Genomic DNA, 18,833 nt, shown 5'->3' with positions numbered 1-18,833 from the left:
ACATCAAACTTTCTCATGTGACTGCTAGTCATGAAAAAGTAAAAGGCTTTCAAATATGATAGGTTTCAGACACATTTCTCTTTTTTTATCCGGCCCCTTTTCTCTCCGGAGTCAAAGACTAACGCTCAGTGACAAACAATTTATCAGAGCCGATGGCTTGAGAGAAAAAGCCCAGGTGTGAAAAAAGAGAGAAGAAACGGTGTGTCAGGAACAAGACCTGACGGCCGGCTCTGAGATCATATCAAGCTGTGTGACAACCTATGGAAAGCATCATTTAAATGCCACATTATATAATATATATAATATAAACCTATGATGGAGACAATGTCTGTCTCCACACGCTTGTCTTTTTAAAAGGAGGAAAAACTGGCCGCATATGGTTCAAATGAGATTCTAAAAGCTTTTTAAAACGTACAAGCTGAGGAATTGGACAGGCCTTATATAAGTAAATGAACTGAACCCTGGTTTGTTTAGCTAAAGAGGTCACATAGACTTTATGTGGATCAATTGGGCAGCAGTTATGTATGGCTTGCTTGGTAAGACGCGTTATCTTGCACTGGCCCACTTCATGGCTGGAAGGGCCCGGGTTCTTGGGCCATATGCAAGACGTCTGAGTTTAATCTTTCGAGTCCGCAGCCAAAACCCGCTGACGCTCCGTGCGCCTGGAACTCTGTTAAAGCACTTAAATACTCTTCAGAGCCTTTACAATCTCGGCCTCTGGTTTTGTGTTGTAGAGTTGATGCAGTCTCTGCTTAAGTAGGAAAACAGAGGCCGGTGTTATGAGGAGATAAATGTGTGCTTGAGAATACTGTTTGACTCTTACTGGAATACACTAGCAACGTTTCAGCCACGCTGATGACAGGCTCTGTAATAATGGTTCATTTTTGTGTTCAAATCTCTGGAAATGAAACAAAATTGCTCTCGTCTAAGTGCATTTTATTGGCCAGCTGGGTTTGTGCATCATGGACCAAAAGCACAGCTGTAAACAACCTCCAAAAGCTTCTCTCTATTGATTAGACCTGAGGCTAAACTACTTTCTCTCCCTGGTGTCAGATGGTACTTTTGGTATATGGGGAGATGAGTGACACAGATAAATCAATGAGGGACACCCAGCAGTGCAGCAACTAAATCCGGCCCCATAAATGAGATTCATTGTCTTTTATTTCAACATCTATGATAAAGTGATACATTTTCTGATGTTTATATGTCATGTTTATTTTAATTTTGTGAATGTGGTTAAGTTTATCTTATTTGATATACAACAAATATCAAACTAGTATTAGTTTGAGTAATTTCAACAGAAAATGTTCATGTATAGAAATATCAGCTGGTTAAAACAGGGATCAGAACTACTGCTGGACACGGTAGAGAATAACAGTCAGAGCTGGGCCCTGACAGCAAATTGCAGTAAACTGATACCATGATTCTGTTTTTAAATCGTCCCAGATGTCGGGAACACAAATACCAGTTCACCATAACTAATCAAATCACTGAGCACAGTATGAGTTATACCTGCCTCGGTATAACCATGACAGCAACAGGAAGCTTCAACATGGCAGTGAATGAGCTACGGGGCTAGAATTACTGTCTCTGCCACGACCTGTCAAGTTGTAATTTACATCCAGGCCTGTCCAAACTCATATAATATGTACGACTTCGAATGAATTTAATAGGATTTATTACGTGTATTCATCGATTTACGATACAAAGACGAATAAAAAAATTGATTTGACTTGACTTTGTTAAGCTTTGTCTTTCTGCTGTATGTCTACTGTGTTAGTGTCAAAACTACTTCTATGAGTTCACATTTTTGGCCAATTAACGTTGATTCTGATACAACACAATGTTGTAGTCATGACAGAGGACAAAACGTTACATATGGATGCTGCTGCAAAGAACCTAGACATTCTGAAACGTGGCTGCCTCACACACATCTCCAAACCTGGCAGCACAGACCATCTTTATAATAACCACAGTTTCACGGTGGACACCCAAGATCAGTGTCACCAGGTCTAACCACATGTGAAATATGGTCCCACTCTCTTCTTGTTTCACTGAGTTATAGTGTTGAATAATGGTCATAAAAGTGTATTTGCAGAACATTATGATGTCATAGTGAAGCTGACCTTTGTCCTTTTAAATATCAAACGTCATCACTTTGTCAATATATCCTTTATGACATTTATGTGAAATTGTGTCATGATTAGTGTATAGATTCTTGTGTTACGGCCACACATCATTGAATCTAAGCAAGGGTTTTAATGGAAATCCCTCAAGGCATTTGTGGATATAATATGTTGACAAGACTGGAATAGACGTTAGGTCAAATTGACTTGACCGATGACCTTTTACCAACAAAAAATCAGTGTATTTTTGATTACAGGTGAACATGTTTACGATATTTAAAGGAATTGCCTCGGGCTGTTCCAGAGATTTCCCGATTGGAGAATTTGGACGTACGAAGACACAAACATACAGACGAACAGAGAAGCCATAAACCAAACGCCTTCGGCCGTGAGGCATTACGATAGACAATGGGACAATGACGAATTCTTGTGGAACTGGTTTAAGTTCTTTAACATTGAATAATTGAGGGTTTACTTCAGGCAAAGGTATTCTGTTTTCATATTCTATTATTATTCTCGTCATATGAAGGCACCAAAACACTATGGATGGTGCTCTGGCGTGATAATGCACTGCAATTATAACTGAATATGCAAAAGTGTCACCTAAACTTTATTATTCAAATTAGCCATAAAAACAATAATTTCTATTCTCTTGGGGTCATTGTTGTAATTATTCAGGGAGCGAATGACATAATAAAAATGCTTATTCTCTATATGGTGACAGTAAACCCTCAAAATGTAGTGTGTGTTAACATATAGAGTTCCCCTTTCTCCCTTTACTTTGAAGTTTCTGTGTGAGAAGTCTTATGAAATCACCCTGAATGAACTCAACCATTTATTGCAGCAGCTGAAAGTAATGCTATTGTGTGTCTGAGGCCTTCTCCCTCTTCTGTGCTTTTTTTATGATTGGCAAGAGGCTGCTGAGCTAACAAAACGGTGCCAGACACGGGGCACACCACTGGTGCATATAGGTGCGAAAATAGAGTCACGTAACTGGATTTTTAGTCGAGTTCGTTTTGGGATCTTACACAGACACTCTTCACACTAAAAGGCGAAATTCAGCGCTCGCCTCTTCAGAGGAAGCACACACTTCAGAGAGCTCCTCAAAAAATGAGATGTTATTTTCTCAGCTTTGATGTACTTTCACTGTGATAGAGCATCCGAACCTAAACAAGGGCTGACACGAGAGATGACTATCAATCAGATTCCTAAAAAGAGGATTTTCATATTCTGAGCACTAATTAACCGGCAGGAAAGGATAAAGGCCCATTGAATTACTGCCTTGCTGTTGTATGCCCCCGCCAACCAGTCTAGATTCAGTTTACACTCATGTCTGTCCAAACTCATAATATAATATGATTTAATGTAATATAATATAATATAATTATCATTGATTTGACTCGACTTAGTTGAGCCACGGTCATCCTGTTCTGCTGTATGTCACTGTGTGAGTTCATTGAGAGAAACAAACTACTTGCATGTGTTTATATTCTTGGCCAATAAACCCAATTCTGATACAAAACAATGTTACAGTGAGGACAGAAACTATGGTTCAAATATGAGTTCTGCTTTTTTCAAGGAGGGCACTCAAGACGCAAATTCAATATTTCGACAAATGTGAAATATTGTCACAAATCGTCTTCTCCTTTTTTAAGTTATGGTGCTGAATATTGGCCAGAAAAGTGAATTGAATGTTTGGATAAAAAATGTCATCACTTCATCATTTTACCTTATTAAACATACGTGTGAGACTGAGTTAATAATTACTGTATAAATTCTCGAGTTGCTGTCGAAGGTGACCTCAGTGACCTTGACCTTTGCACACCGAAACCCAACTGATCCTTGAGCTCAAGTGAACACGTGTGGCAATAGATGAAATTCCCTTTTATGTTCCTGTGATATTACTTCACGAGATTGGGATGACATTTGGTGGCCGATACTTACAAGCTGAAAAAAACCCGCCCATCTAACACCCATTGGAAAGCAGCGCGATCAGATATTGTTAAAGAATTTCTTATTTGAAGCTGTGGCTATTCTGCTTGATCTGAAGTCACATTCTCATGATAACACTATTTGCACCTGCATCGGTGGGCATCGAGCTGCTCGTACCTGAACGTGAAAGTGTTTCCTCGGCAGAGAAGTGTTCAGGTTTGCTCCTTTCAGCAAATACAGTCTTGCAAGAGCTATCTTCCAAGATGCAACCACACCTGGCTTCTAAAGGGAATAATTTATTACATCTTACATGCAAGACACACCCGTGATTAAGTACGAGACTGAGCACGACCTTTTTGAACCGTGTGCCTGGCGCAGCAATATATTGTTCTGCCGTTAAACCAGTAGAAGTGAATGTGTACACGGCTTAGATACACATGCGTCTGGTGCTTTAGCTCATGCGTTTAGATTGTTAAAATAGAGTTATTTTGCCGCTGGCCATATCTGTCGCTGGCTTGGAGGCATGATAAAATATGTGAAAAATCTCAATCCTGTGACCATGGCAACATGGTGCAGCAGAGACATTACTGGCCAGATCCTTATCATGGCCTTGTTGACACTCTACCTAATCAACCATTCTGGTCACCCACCCACCACTAGAAAGGCATTTCAATTCCTCTTCATCAGCTATGTGGCAAGCACTGAACTGAGCAGTGATCAGTGCCATTACACAAAGGCAAACCACTCAGTCGGGGATCTACTCTTTCTTTTCCACAGACTGGAATTAGACTGTAAGCCTTAAAAATACTGTATATTTCACAACCAACCAGCATTAATTAAAGTTTAAGTAGTTTTGGGTTATTCCAGCGTTGGAAACAGCTGTTTGCATTTTGAAATACATGATCCCTAAACCTTTTGACACAGGCTTATTGTACACGTTGTTCTCACCTGCTAGTAATTGATTTTGATGGGCGCACAGGACCTCTATTTCCATGGGTAATAGCACTTTATTACACCAATGAGGAACCTCTATTTAAAGCTTCCCAGGCTGGCGTTTACTACCGTGTGTAACCTCTGTGATGATTCCGCAGCTGAAGAATGGTGAGAAACTCCCGTGTGTAAAAGCGACCCATTACATACCGTCTCCTTGGTGCTGTAACGTTTTAAATCTTTTTTTTTTCTCCACAGATGAGCCAAATCAATCGGAAAGTGACCATCTGGTAGGATATGACTATCAGTGAAGCGGAGGCAATGAACAAAATGTCTCCCTATTTCACAGCAACAAGGAATCATCATCTTCATCAGCCATTTAGGGACAGTCTACCATGTAGTCCCATGAAGATACACATTACCATGATCAATCACAGAGACGTGACATGAAGGACACATGAAGTATCACTCGGCTGAACGTACGCAGCTTCTGAAGGAGCCATACGTCCAATAAGGGCACGGAACAAGAGTCTCCATCAGCAAAGATACATTATTTCACTGTTGCTGAGCGTTGATTACGCAACGTAAATGACGGCGGAACTATTTTGCTTTTCATCAGGGCTATCTCCCATCCAGTAAATGGCTTTTCACATTAAAATGACCCTTTGTACCTGGAGTTCCACATGCTCCTGGAGTTAGTCAAGGGGCAGAGCAGAGGCCGATCAAAAGGCCCATTCAGCCACTCACGCTGCCGTCATTGTGGCCCGAGCACAAAGGAGCTCTCCAGATTATTTTGATGTGAAACCAGATAATTTTTTCTGTCGAGAGCCAATGAGAAGTGTGACGAGGACGCTCCCGCCGTTAACGCGGCCCTTTGATTTCCCCCCGCCGTTCTGATGGGGGCCAAACAGCTGCTTGTAAATTAGCTAGCATCTCCGCTCGCCGCTCGCCATTATTCGGCACTCCTGAGCCGACAAGGGCGCTTGCTGGGGGGATTTGGGGTTAGAGAAAAGTGTGGCCTATGGCATTAGCCTGGAGACACAGGACACGCAGCTTGAGTCCTGCAGGTTTCTGCCGCACAAACCCCCCCCACCCCCACATCCCCCACCCCTGCGTCCCCGGTACAAGCAGAGGAAGTCTGTGAAGGAAAAGAAACCTTTAAGTCGAGACTCTTCCCACAGTGCTGATTCTATAATCCAGAGATATCCTTTACAACAGCGTGTATTCTTAAGAAGTCAGGGTCCACACAGGGGAGGAGAAGAAAGAAAATATTGCATATATCCTGCAAACAGCAGGGGATGAGGTAGACTGCTGACTCTGTGTGGCCATTGTAGAGAAGAATTACGCTCTTGGTTGGCCGGATTTGAATATTCCTCTAAATGTCTTAAACATTAGCTTTAACCCAAGGCTGTGTTTCAGATTTGTGTTTTCTCTGCTTCGTGTGTTGAAAGCTGACGTCAGTTCTCGGGCACGGCTTGCAGCAAACGACAGCTACTGATGTCGAGGTTTTTTCTCCTCTGTAATTCAGCCCGGAACATCTGTAGATTATTTAACTCTGACAACTGATGCTGAAGCGATGACTTATGTGCCACAGAGGAGACTGACACGTCATCCTGGCTCATATTTGTATCGGAGATGATCGGCGAGAAGCCTGAGTCATTCTATTAGGGGAGGGATGGAATAATTGATTTCTCTTTTGTTATTTAATCCATTCGTCCGCATGATGTGCACAGTGCAGGACAGAACACAAGTCATTTGAATGCATCCATTGTGATATAGCTTTAAAAAAAAAAGGGGGGGGGGTATAGATATATAAAAAATATGTGTAAAACTGGTTAAGTCTTTGAAATACACTTGGGCAGAGAGAGGAAGACAGGAGAGGAAAAAAATATTGGGAAAGGAGGAAGAGGCAAAGAGCAGCAGGGGAACAAGCCTTCCAACCTCATTTGTATTCTCCACCAGGCAATTCACTCCAGTTCATTTACATCTCTGCTACCTCCATAGCAACAGCAGGGGGGCTATCAGGAGCATCTTTGATATAGGTACATGACTCTGAAAAAGATCTTGTCATTTCTATCTGAATAGACACCGGGAAGAAAGACTGTCCCCCCCCCCCCCCCCCCCTTGGTGTGTTAGGTGAGCTTCTTTAAACAGAAACGTGCCCTGTCAGGGACTTTTCCTTTAACATTTACTCTCTTCCTCATCTCTAACCAGCACATAAGCCTGCACAGGAAATGCCATCATTGCCCAGAAAAAAGGAAATCTGATCCCACAGCTCAGGACTTGATTTTACTGTGTCCAGGCAAAACACGGGCACTTGTGAAGATGGTAGCCAAGAAATGTTCAGGTTTTTTTTTTTCTATCCCTAATCCGGAAGAATTTGAACAGATAGAAAGCATCAAGTGTTGCCGGCAGACAGAGCGAGAAAGCAGAGCAGCGGCAAGAAAACACAGCCTCATCAAATTCCATGTACACTTGTATGTAAATCAACCTTTAGGCCTAATTAAGCTCTATGGGGCTCATCAAGGTCATAAATCCCCTTTTTTTCCATAATGCGTTATTGACTTCACATCATCTGCACATGTCGGCTGACTGCACTCGCACAAGCACACAATGTCATCTCACTGTCTAATATCGGATAGCCCTGGGGCCAGGTGGTGTGTGTGTGTGTGTGGAGGAGAGAGAGAGAGAGGGAGGGAGATAGAGGGAGAGAGAGAAAGAGACAGAGAGAGAGAGAGAGGAGTGCTTTTTAGGTCACACGACAAAAAAGCAAGGACATCTTGTGGTAATGAAATGGCTGCGATGACCATCAAACAGTAAATTTTGTCTCATGGTCCTTAACAAGCGGTCACTGGTAAATTTGAGCCTTGGAGTAGAATACATTATTCGAGATTACCACAGATGGGTCAAGGCGTTTTTTGGCCAATTCATAAATTGAGAGCAATCTCAAACATTCGGGAAGCAAACGTCCTTCAAAACTCCAGTGAATTCCGAAATGAATGATTTGGTCAGTGTTGGGTGAGCCGTGGTTAGCCCCTATATTTTAAATCAAGCAAACGGACTCATGGGTTGTTTGATTAGCAGTGGACGGGTCTGATGATTCATTCCCCAGGAGTATTGATATAGGGCAGTGGCTTCGACAAGCTATGGTGCTTTTCAGTCCTGCTGTTCGGACGTCATTACTCAGCCTATTTTTTTCAAAAAATATGATACGAGTCATATTTTTCACCTTTCAGACTGGATGTGCTTTGTGTGATTGTCAGCTCTACTTCTAATCTATATAATTTCCACAGTTTTCCATTCCAAATGATGGAGGGGGGGAAAAACTGGATGTATTGGGCAGCCCGGACTTCCTTCTCTGCTCCAATGAAGCGTTTGATGCTCTTCGATTCAATAAGAAAGCATTTCCCAACGGGTCAACAGTGGCAGTACACACAAATGAGAAAGGTCCATCTGCTTGGTTTGCATTCCCAGAGTGCACCTCCTCAAGCCGACCACCGCAGCAGCTCCTCTTCCCACAGCCTCGGCACTCATGTGCATGCATTTGTGCCATATTATTCAGCTTGTTCCTCGACTGACCCCCACCTGGCATTTAAATTCCCTGACCAACCGGATAGACATGCCCCGGTGACACGACTGCTGCTCCCAACTGAATTCTTTATGCAGCTCTTACCAAGACTAAACCGCAGATTTGCCTCCTCCTCAGTTAAGAGTACTCTCACGTGACACTATGCTATTTTACTCACACACAGTGGCTTCCTAGGCTTCTGTGTCTCCCGTCTGACAGTAATCCATCTGTAAAACATAACTGATGGACAACAACAGCATCTATTTGTGTTTATTTTGATGATTTTTTTTTTTAATCTTTAAATCAAAGGGAGATTTATCTTCAGATTTCCTGTGGTTCAAGGATTACATGTTGTTATACTTGACGAGAAAGTTGGCCAGGCTAAAATTACATTTTACTCTTGTTACAACACATCAAGAATTTACTGGCTGCTACTCCTAATAATCCGCTGGTCGAGTATTATCATGAAAACCTTCCATTACACTTGAAATGTTCCCATCATTGACCTGACTGCCCCCAAATCAAGAACACATTTAGATTTGTATTGACCCCATCTGAATCAGAGACTGCTCCCTGACATTATCCCCCCTCCATCTGTTTCCAGCCCTCACATTGTCACAGCAGGGGCACTCTGGAGTTCTCATTTGAAGGTTCTATCAGATGTCAGTCTGGTTTCTCTGCCTCAGTTATTGCTTGTTGTCTACTTAAAATATAATTTAGTGTGTGCGACGGAAATTAAGGCACAATGGCCAATTTAAAGCAAGAGGAAATGGTCCAGCTGAGCTGAGTCAGTTGTATAAAAGACACACACTTAAACTAAGTGGGTTAGGCTTAAAATGAGTTATTTCAGTCATATTGATTTGTTATATTTCCACAGTGGAAATCTGCCTTTGACTGATTATTTCCTTCAGCCCATCATTTACTTGAGAGTGGGGGGCTCAAGAGCAGAGACCCAGGCCCTTGACATACGGACGCACTCAGGGGTCATTAGGACTCACAAGGTCATACACCGAGTCACAAGGGGTCAAGCTGCAGTGATCTACAAGTGCACAAATGGCCTGAGCTGACATCTGTTATGTTTGACAGCAAGTACACCCACACGTCTCTAATTTTCCCGTTAAATGATAACTAACGAAAAAGGGGAAATGAGCCCAGACAGCCTTGTTTTTTGACAGACAACGTATTTCAGCAGCCTGCCTTAGGTCAAGCAGCATTTAGAAAAGCTTCACTGTTTTAAAGAAAGGGCTGAGAGATCTTTGAACAAAACAGACAAACCTACCAGGGAAACTGCAAGTTAACAAGCTTCATAAATGGACACTCAAGAGTTCCTTCAAAGGGCCCTGGTTCTAAATCCTTTATATTTATGGGCGTAGTTTCACCACCCCTCGTTTACAGGAGCCTCTTCAGGATTTATAGCTGCTCTAAATCAGGACTGAAAGCAGGAGGACAAAGAGGATTCCACTGAGGGCGAGCAGGAATATCTTGCATCTGACTCTTGAGCATGAACGGTAAAGGCTGTGAAATCATAAGCCTTTCGGATGCATTATGTTCTCCTTGCAGAGTCTGTCATTACATGTTCTGCAATCAGTTTTCATTGCATGTCATCCAAACCATAACCACACGTCGCCGTGCTTCAGTGAACGTGCCTTTCAACGCTGTCCTCACAATGAAAATGTGATTACATACCCCTTGAACACCTGCAGATTGTTGTTGTTTACATTGGGTATTTCAGCGGATATGGAATAGAAAACTCACACGCATGAGTCAATGGTTTTTGATAAATGGCAGTTCCCGTGAGACGACTTCAATGCCTCTATTTCTAAGTTGTTCTATTTGCTCAAATCAGAGGGTGCACGCGAGCTTAATTGCTCACACTGATAAACACATGTAATTCACCGTATGAAGTAAAAAGTGCACAGTATCCACAGTTGGTTCATGACAAGTGACATCGCCCTCTAGCACTGCAACGCTAGACTCCGTGTGACCCAAACACTGCAGTCTAATCACCTTAGGATCCCACAGTATTACAGTAGCAAACAGGAAACCACACTGCATTTGCCCCTTGACCGGCTGTCATTTGTCTGACGCAAGGTGAACATTAGGGATGGGTATCGTTTGGTTTTTATCCGATACCGGTTCCTAGCCGATACTTTTAAAACGATACCGGTGCCTAAACGGTGCCTGAACCGATACTTTTTTCAAAAAAGTGCACAAAACGATACTTGACTAAGAAAGGCTTTTTTTATTGCCAAATATATTAACTGTTTAAAGTAGATTATAAATATAAATAAATACAAAACCCTTTTTAACTTAAAACTATGAATAACATACGAACTGTTAACAAAAGTTTACACTATACTTAAATAAATAAAAATAAATACAAAACACAAACACTCTGACTCGTGACTCTGACTTCGGTGCCTGAGACAAATGAAGACTGAGGGTCACTTTCCCATCACTCGGAGACCCCCGTGTCTCCGAGTGATGGGGCTGTCGCAGGGGGGCTTCGTGGTCTTCGTTCCTCCCGCCCCGAGCCGGTCACGGAGCCGACCCGGAGCCGATCGCGACGCACCGCCACGGAGGAGATGCGCCAGGCAGGGGGGGGGGGGCAGCCAGCGCCGGGGAGAGGTCTCGCGAGGAGATCTCCCCCCCCCACCTGCACGGGAGCCCTGGCGCACCCGGGGCGCGGGCAGCGAGGGGACAAGAGTCTGTCCACCGGCCGCGGGGGCCCGGCGGGAGCCGCCGCTTCCCGTGAAGGAAGGAGCTGAAGTGTGAGGAGGCGGGACGAGCGGAGACCTCAGTCTTCCATTGGCTCAGGCAAATGAGGCACCGAAATTTCCGTTGCATTTCGGTCCGGGTAGGTATCGGTTGTATTGGAACCGGTTCCATATTGGAACCGGTTCTCGGTACCCAACCCTAGTGAACATGCTGGTTCCTGTTTGGAATACCATCTACACAGGATAATCAAAAGCATTCCCCTCATCCGCCCCTTCCAGACAGCACTTCATCAGCAGTCTTTCAGTGAGGTCTTTCTGCAGTCCTTGATGTCCACTACACAGGCTCTAGCAACAGGAAAACGAGAACTAAAGAGTCTGTCCTACATCTGCTATCATACGGGTAGCTTAGGGTATTTTCTCTATACGCACGCCTGTTTTCACTACATATACCAGAAACTTTAAAATCAAACCCTGCGCCCTGGGGTGATGTTGCCTTTTTCTCTCTACCACCACGACTAACAAATGTGAGACAAAGAAACAAGCAAAAACACAACTCTTAAAATGGATGCGTGTCTCTGACAAATCGAAGCCTGCTTATACAAAAAATGCCCACATACTGCTCGTCATGTCTGCCACGGCCAGATCAGAGGAGAGCAACAAAAGCACACAACAATAAATGCTGCATGAACAATGGGTCTTTGGTTATAGACCACTGCACTGGAGATTGATAAGTCAGATTTGTCTTCCCATATTTTGGATTCGGTGAGCAGACTGTATGGTTTATCATAACGTGTTTTGTAGATTGCCCGGGATAGACTTGTTAGGGACCCACATGGTTCTACCTGGGCAAGAACAGAGTGAGATAAAGCATGACGGTAAACTACAAGGCAGATTGGGACATGCGGATAGATGAGTAATCTAGTGTGCCAGAGATCCCACCCAGCAAGAGCCGCCGCAGAGCTCGGCACCGAGAATGATGGGAGAAGTTAGGTTTCACACTGAGTCTGAAGACCTGTCACGCTGAACCACTCTCCTAGACAAGTCTGAAACTCAATTAAGGGCCATGTTAGAGGCTGATCCACGTGTAGAGAAACACAGTCCTGTTGTCTGGTGTGAGAAGATCACAAGACTCCTGACTTCATTAGACGGACAGCCAGACCTCTGGAAAACCATATAACCTGGGAACCTTGAAACAAGTGAGATGTGAAGGGATAAATAGCCTCATATAATACCATTTACATCGCTCCAACCCTAACTGATACGTGAAGGAGAGCAACTGGGGTTGAAAAAAAGGCATCGTACCTCCTGCATGAACCTCCGCATCCGAGTCACAGCCAAGAAAGATCCCAGCATGAGCTATGGACCGCGACAGCAAACAAAAAACTAATGATGCTTCCCAAGGTTATTTCGGCATAAATAACCATGACGAAGAATGCTAATGCAGCAGCTCAAACCCACAGACCCAAACATACCAGTGGAATGACATTAAAAACATGGGTGGCAAGGGCAGTGAGTTTTTAGCTATGAGTTTCACACACTTTGGGTTGATGGAACATCTTTTTACTGCCTCGACCATGCAGGTGAAGGGGGGGTCTGTGTTTGGGTGGGAGGAAGAAGGGTGGCAAGATGTCAGCGCTCCGCTATTCTCCTGCATGACAAACACCCACCTGGAGCCAGCTGTGACAAAGGCCTAATCCACAAAATCCCTCCTTCCTTTGCTGAGAATCCTAATGAGGATTTGAAGTGCTCAGCGGGGAGGAGACCCAGGGGCTGTGGTTACACCTTGCCACTGCTTGCTCTCCCAGTCATTGTCTCCTTATCTCCTTATTGGCCAAGCCTGGCTGGCGATGAAAGAGACGTGACAGCACGGCGGGCCTTCGTACACAGACCCCACGCCGGCCCGGCTCCACGGGAAGCCAGACTCCCCGGTCTGCTGCAAACCACCGCAATGGCATCAAGCAGTGGGAGGAGAGACAAAGCCAACAGAAGTTGTTGACTGAAGACATATGAGACAAGGAAAAGTTCACCCTCCGCCCAAATGGGTTTGAGTCAGAATCTGTACCTTAAAACCCGGATTAAGTGGCCAGGGAAAGGGAGGCTGGTGACGCAGTGTGGTACTATTCTTTTCACACAGACCCAACTCAAATAATATCTTTAAAAGATATACTGCCTGATGCGCCCATGGTTCCACAAATACTTGCTCAACAGTTTCTTCATTTTTTTTCAAAATAAAATGTGAAAGAGGCCCCTAGTGGCAAATACGGAGAGAGTGTCTCTGCCTCTGAAGAGTGGGTTTATGATACATGGATAAACTTAACCTGATGGAATTTCGCCTGTTAGACGATTACCTGCTTTCCATGAAAACTAGCGGCTTGATTTCGGGTCAGGAGAAAAGTTCTGGGGGATCGGGTCATCTTCATGAAGTTATATAAATACGTCTTCATGGCTAACCAGAACAAATAGGTAGCGGCGCAGCACTGAGAGTGTCACGATCCTGTTCTTGCGAGTTCTGTCTTACATTAAGCCGTGGGCTTCTACTTCCAGTAATTACATTTCAGAACACCTTGATTGTCTATTTCATTCCATTCACTTTGAGGTGAAGGTTTTTAAGTGTCTTCTTTCTTCCTTTCACATGGTACAAAAACAGGACTTTTAAAGGTGCCCTTCCCTGTTGCCCTTGAGAAATCTCGAGTGCTTCGAACATTGAAAGCTCCGAGGAGAAACAATAGCGCGGATTCTGGGCGTGAGGAGCGAACAGAAATTCTCAGCGCTGCCACTGAAACACAGCTTTTATATCATGGCAAACTCTTTTTTTCCCCTCACCTCACAACCATACACAGCACCAGCTCCACAGTAATGAAATAACATGGTGTCTGGAGGAAAACGACACAGTACTTTGATTTTTATATATTTTTATATATTTCGAAGTCTGGTGCTCAACGTATTGAAAAACCACCAATAAACACTAATTTCTAAACAATTCAGTAGATCACAATAGATGGAGATGGATCACCGTCTGAAAGATCAGAAAACTTACCGCAGACGCATTTTCTCCTGATTTATTCTTAGCACTCTTTGATTTCTTGCAAACTTTGCCCTCCCTCTACCTCCTGACACAGAATCCTTGCTCTGCTCTCTAATTCTGCGACACCGTCATTTTAACAAGCTTCAGAAAAAGCCTTTGAAGAGGGAGCGGCGGCGCTAGGTGTGAATTGTTATTCTGTCGCTGATAAAGAACAAATCCTTTTAACCCCACCAGACTTGACTAAATTATTTTGAAAGACATGTGAGCCAATTTAATCATGTGTTGCAAGGGAAAGTCATCACTGTTTTTGCATATTGTAAAACAAGAAAATAAAACATCATTACTTCATAAACACTTTGTAACCTTGTAGGGCAGTTTGTAACCTTGTTTGGATAAGTGCTATACAAATAAAGTTATTATTATTGTCATTATTATAAATTACACCTCATTTCTGCTGGGTTGCCATGGTGACATTCACAGAGGACACTAAATCAACCTGCTGCTTCAAAGAAGATCAACACAAATGCCAGAGGGCCAATTTGTGTTGATGTAGAACCAATAAATACAGAGCAGGTCAAAGTTAAGCATGCTGATTAAAGTGATCACAGATCTTGAGGAACATATATTGTCTTTGAACAATCATCTGAATTACGGCTGGGCAATGAATCAATATCAATAATTATCACAATATAATTGTCATCAATAGCATATAACAAAGGTCCAATACATCAATAGGAGCACACAGCTGTATTTAATCATAAATCAAATAACAATTAGGCATTTACCGTGCTAATTATCAAATCATATTTTTATCTGTTTTATTTTTATCTCTATACTAATTTTGTCCATATCGTCCATCCCTTATCTGAAACAAAAAATTACTCAGTAAATCTTGTACTTCAAGTATATGTATATATTCCTTCTGATATGGATCAAGCTCCAGAAGCACTGATGTCAGCTCCTCCCAACCCGCATCTTAAATCAGTCTTTTGTTGGCTCCTCTTTCATGTCCACTCCACGCCCTCATTTTGAAAAGCTGACTCTACATCTAATTCAAGTTTTTATTCCAAACCCAGATAACCCCCGAAATCTGACATCACTCGAGTAGTACTTACGGAACTACAAAAAAAGTTGACGTGTAAAATTGGCATGTCTCTTCAGTGAAATTTAAACCAAATGGCCAAATGTACACACGACAACCCTTTGAGAATCATGATTCTTAATATCATATCAGGATTTCCCTATTGATATCAATATTGATTACTGTATCTATGTCATTAGACAGCACCCCTGGGTCTTTTTTACGTTTACGGACATACTGTACTGTGTGAGCTCTTGCTGTTTAGAAATATCTGTGTTACAGCAAAATAATTATTATAGTGGTTTAAACAGTTCACTGACTCTAAATGACGAAATAATATCTTCATAGAGCAAGATATTCACTTCACTATGTATTGACCATAATAAAACACACAGCGTATAACACGGTTAATTCCATACCATTAGGTTGAAAGGCTGTAGTCCCCAGGGTTCCATAAATATATACATATGTATGTGCATATGTATACACAAACACACACACACACACATATAAGTATACGTTAATATGTAGAGAAAATGGATGATGAAGGGCGAGTCGGCTGAGTAGATTAAAAAAAATTGCGGAGACGAGTCAAACAAATGCAGTCAAATGAGCAGAATGAGAAATGTTGTGTAGAAGGAGGTCCACAATCCCCCACAGCTGCAGTATCCATCCCGGCTGTGTCTCTGTGTGTGTGTGTGTTTGCATCCCTTTCTTCAGACATGTGGCAAAAAAACTAACTTTAAACTATTTACAGCATTCCGCTAACCCATTTAATTCAATTATAAAAATGCATTAAAAAGATATTAGGGGTAGACGCAGTTTAATGAAGCATGTTTACTTGGGGATATTGTTTGTAATGAACTGTTTGTGGGCTGATCTCTGAGGCTGCGATGGGAAAGGGGGAGGGGGGGGAAGGTGAATGATAAATGTCATGAATAAATGGGCTTTGTTGCTCTGTTGTGTTGACTCATTTCTTGCCTTGATTTGGATTGGGCGTTTTCTAAAGTTTCACCCTCGACCTCAGTTTCTAGTTTTCTGCCAAACTGAAGTCGCTTATCGCTCCTGTGTGTGTTTGCCGGGTGTCACCTCACACAATCACCTGTCAGCAATGACTCCCATGTACCAAGGTTCACTCAGGATTCTAGATGCACCCTGACCAAACTACAGAGAAGTTACAGAGACATTTTTAGAGGAGCTGAATGTGAGAAACACGAATGTCCAAGTACGTTGCTCTCTCCTGGAACTTCTCCCGCCAGTCGCCTGGTAAAACGTTCGTTAAATGTCGGAGTGAGCCCGTGTGAGAATGCAGCAGGAAAATGTCACAGCGAGTGAGTGGATGTGTTGATGAAATTTCCAACACCCGACGGACACGAAAATGGAAGAACACAAATATCTCGAGATGAAAAAGACGCAGGTCATACACATAGAACACACCCAATCAGATCCGTCTACTTGGAACAAGAGCTCCTGGTGTGAAGGGTCAATCTGCTTTAAACCAAAACGTGTGACTTCTTCAGCAGGACACCTCTCCGTCATGTCCTGCCTCCTGCCTGCTGCCTGCTCTACCCTGGCACCCCCCCTCGCCTGCATGCTCCATACGTTAACCTGTTGGTGTGTACGAGTCTGGCCCGAACAATCTCCAGCTGCATTCTTCATGTGTGAATGGTAAACTCCAGAAAACATCCAGACCCAATTTCCATGCAGCAGACAGGAGGCAGGAAGCGACGTGTTAACTTTGCTGAGGATCACGTGATTCTCTCAACGACACACAGACCCCGGTATCCGCTCTCATCACCACAGACATCTCCGTCTGTGTCTCCTATGTGTATGAAGCCGCTTTATTACCAGGACATTTGCACTGCGGAGTCCAGTGCATGTGTGAAAGCAGCTTTAGAAACACTTTAATATTTTTTTCATAGAGTTAATGTCTGCGTTTCATCGGATCCCTCTCCGGCTTCCCACCTCACAAACCCTGTCAACACCCTGCGCCTGGTGAAATCCGATGTACTAGAACATGTGACAGAAACTCCACGAGGAGCCAACTATCTTCCCTGCCCCCCCCCCCCCCCCCCAACCGGGTTTACACCCAGATCTCAAAGCTTTAACATCCTTTCTTGCACTTGGCATGCATCGCGAACACATACAGAATACATATGAACAGAAATAGTCCTGTTTAAGTGATTTCTGTGATGTGCTTCCTAAAGCCACCGGAGCCCTTAGAGACCGCACTCTACTCAGCTTGCACACTTTTTATATGGAGAATCAAATCCAGGCCAGATGATACAGGAGAAACGCAGATATCATAAATCCTGCCGGTGTGATTTTTTTCTACAGTGTAAATTAGGCATCTTGAGAAATGATTACCTCCCAAACTTTAATCAGTAATATCACATTACGGAGTTATTTTTTTGAAATAAATCAATAAAGCAGGTATAGTGAACAGTTTGCCAGCGCTTACTTTGGCACCAGCCAACCAGAACGGTAATGTCTTATCTGATGAACTGCACTGAGAAGATGCCAACTTTAGTTTATTCTAAATCCAGTCATCAACCATTTGAGGAATTTGCCTCTATTGCTTTGATTAGACACTAATACGAACGGGATACAGTTTATGGGACATGGTTTCGGATGCATAAATCTTGTAATTACGACACAGCTGAGAGTGATTTAATGAAAGCTAAATACACTATGATTAAAGCACATCCGAGCTTTATACTTTTCGAGGTGTGAAATCGGCGCGCCCACCGTGAGGCAGAACATTTTTAGCGAGGAATTCACAAATGGATCCAGCCCTGATGCCACTGGGAACAACTGGCGCTTTCAAGCAGAAAATCTCAGACAAATCACAATTTACCAACTAATGAAACCACTCAAGATTATCCCCCATCCGCCTCTGCCCACTGTCCTCGGAGCTGCATTACTTACACTGCTCGCTCTCAAAGGAGCAGCTCTGGCCTGAGTCACAATTTCACTGCTCATGCTATAAGTAAGACGACCGAGATTCCTGGCACCGGCTGCCACTGAGCCTGAAACAATACCCATTCAAAAGATAATCTAAAAGAAATACTGATATGAGATCAAAACACAATGTTTTTATAGAAGACAAAGACGACAGCTTCTTTTTTTTTTTGACTTACCCTCTGTGGAGTGCACTTGGGCCAGTGTGATGAGGAACCAGCAGAAGGTGTGTAGTTTCCACAAGGAGCACGCCATGGCGCCGGGCGGTGATGGTCTGTGGCAGGTTTGCGTCTGGACTAAAAATGGCTCTGATTAAAAAAGTCCAAGCCGACCGCTCTCAGAGATGCTCATCGTTGATCCTCTCACCTGTGGAGCAGAAAGCCAGACAGACGTTCAGGTCAGGGAGGAAATTTATTCCACGTGCCAGCTCGGTCCCCTGCCTGATTTCACAGAGGAAGTCACCCGGTCACACTTTCTTTTCTTTTTTTTTCAC

At 43.3% G+C, this 18,833-nt stretch overlaps 1 protein-coding gene across 1 annotated transcript in view; it reads right to left on the bottom strand.

The window, feature by feature from the left end:
- adgrl2a (adhesion G protein-coupled receptor L2a) overlaps positions 1-18,595 on the bottom strand; it is an 80,462-nt gene extending 61,867 nt beyond the window's left edge. The window contains exon 1 of the mRNA XM_061077848.1: positions 18,520-18,595. Coding sequence (XP_060933831.1) covers positions 18,520-18,595 — 76 coding nt within the window. The remainder of the gene's footprint in view (positions 1-18,519) is intronic.
- Positions 18,596-18,833: the final 238 nt, after the last annotated feature.

The sequence above is a fragment of the Limanda limanda genome, chromosome 9 (genome assembly GCF_963576545.1).
Source record: "Limanda limanda chromosome 9, fLimLim1.1, whole genome shotgun sequence".
Lineage (NCBI taxonomy): Eukaryota > Metazoa > Chordata > Actinopteri > Pleuronectiformes > Pleuronectidae > Limanda > Limanda limanda.
Note: the sequence above shows the minus strand (reverse complement) of the source record. Positions and strands in the feature narration are given on the sequence as shown.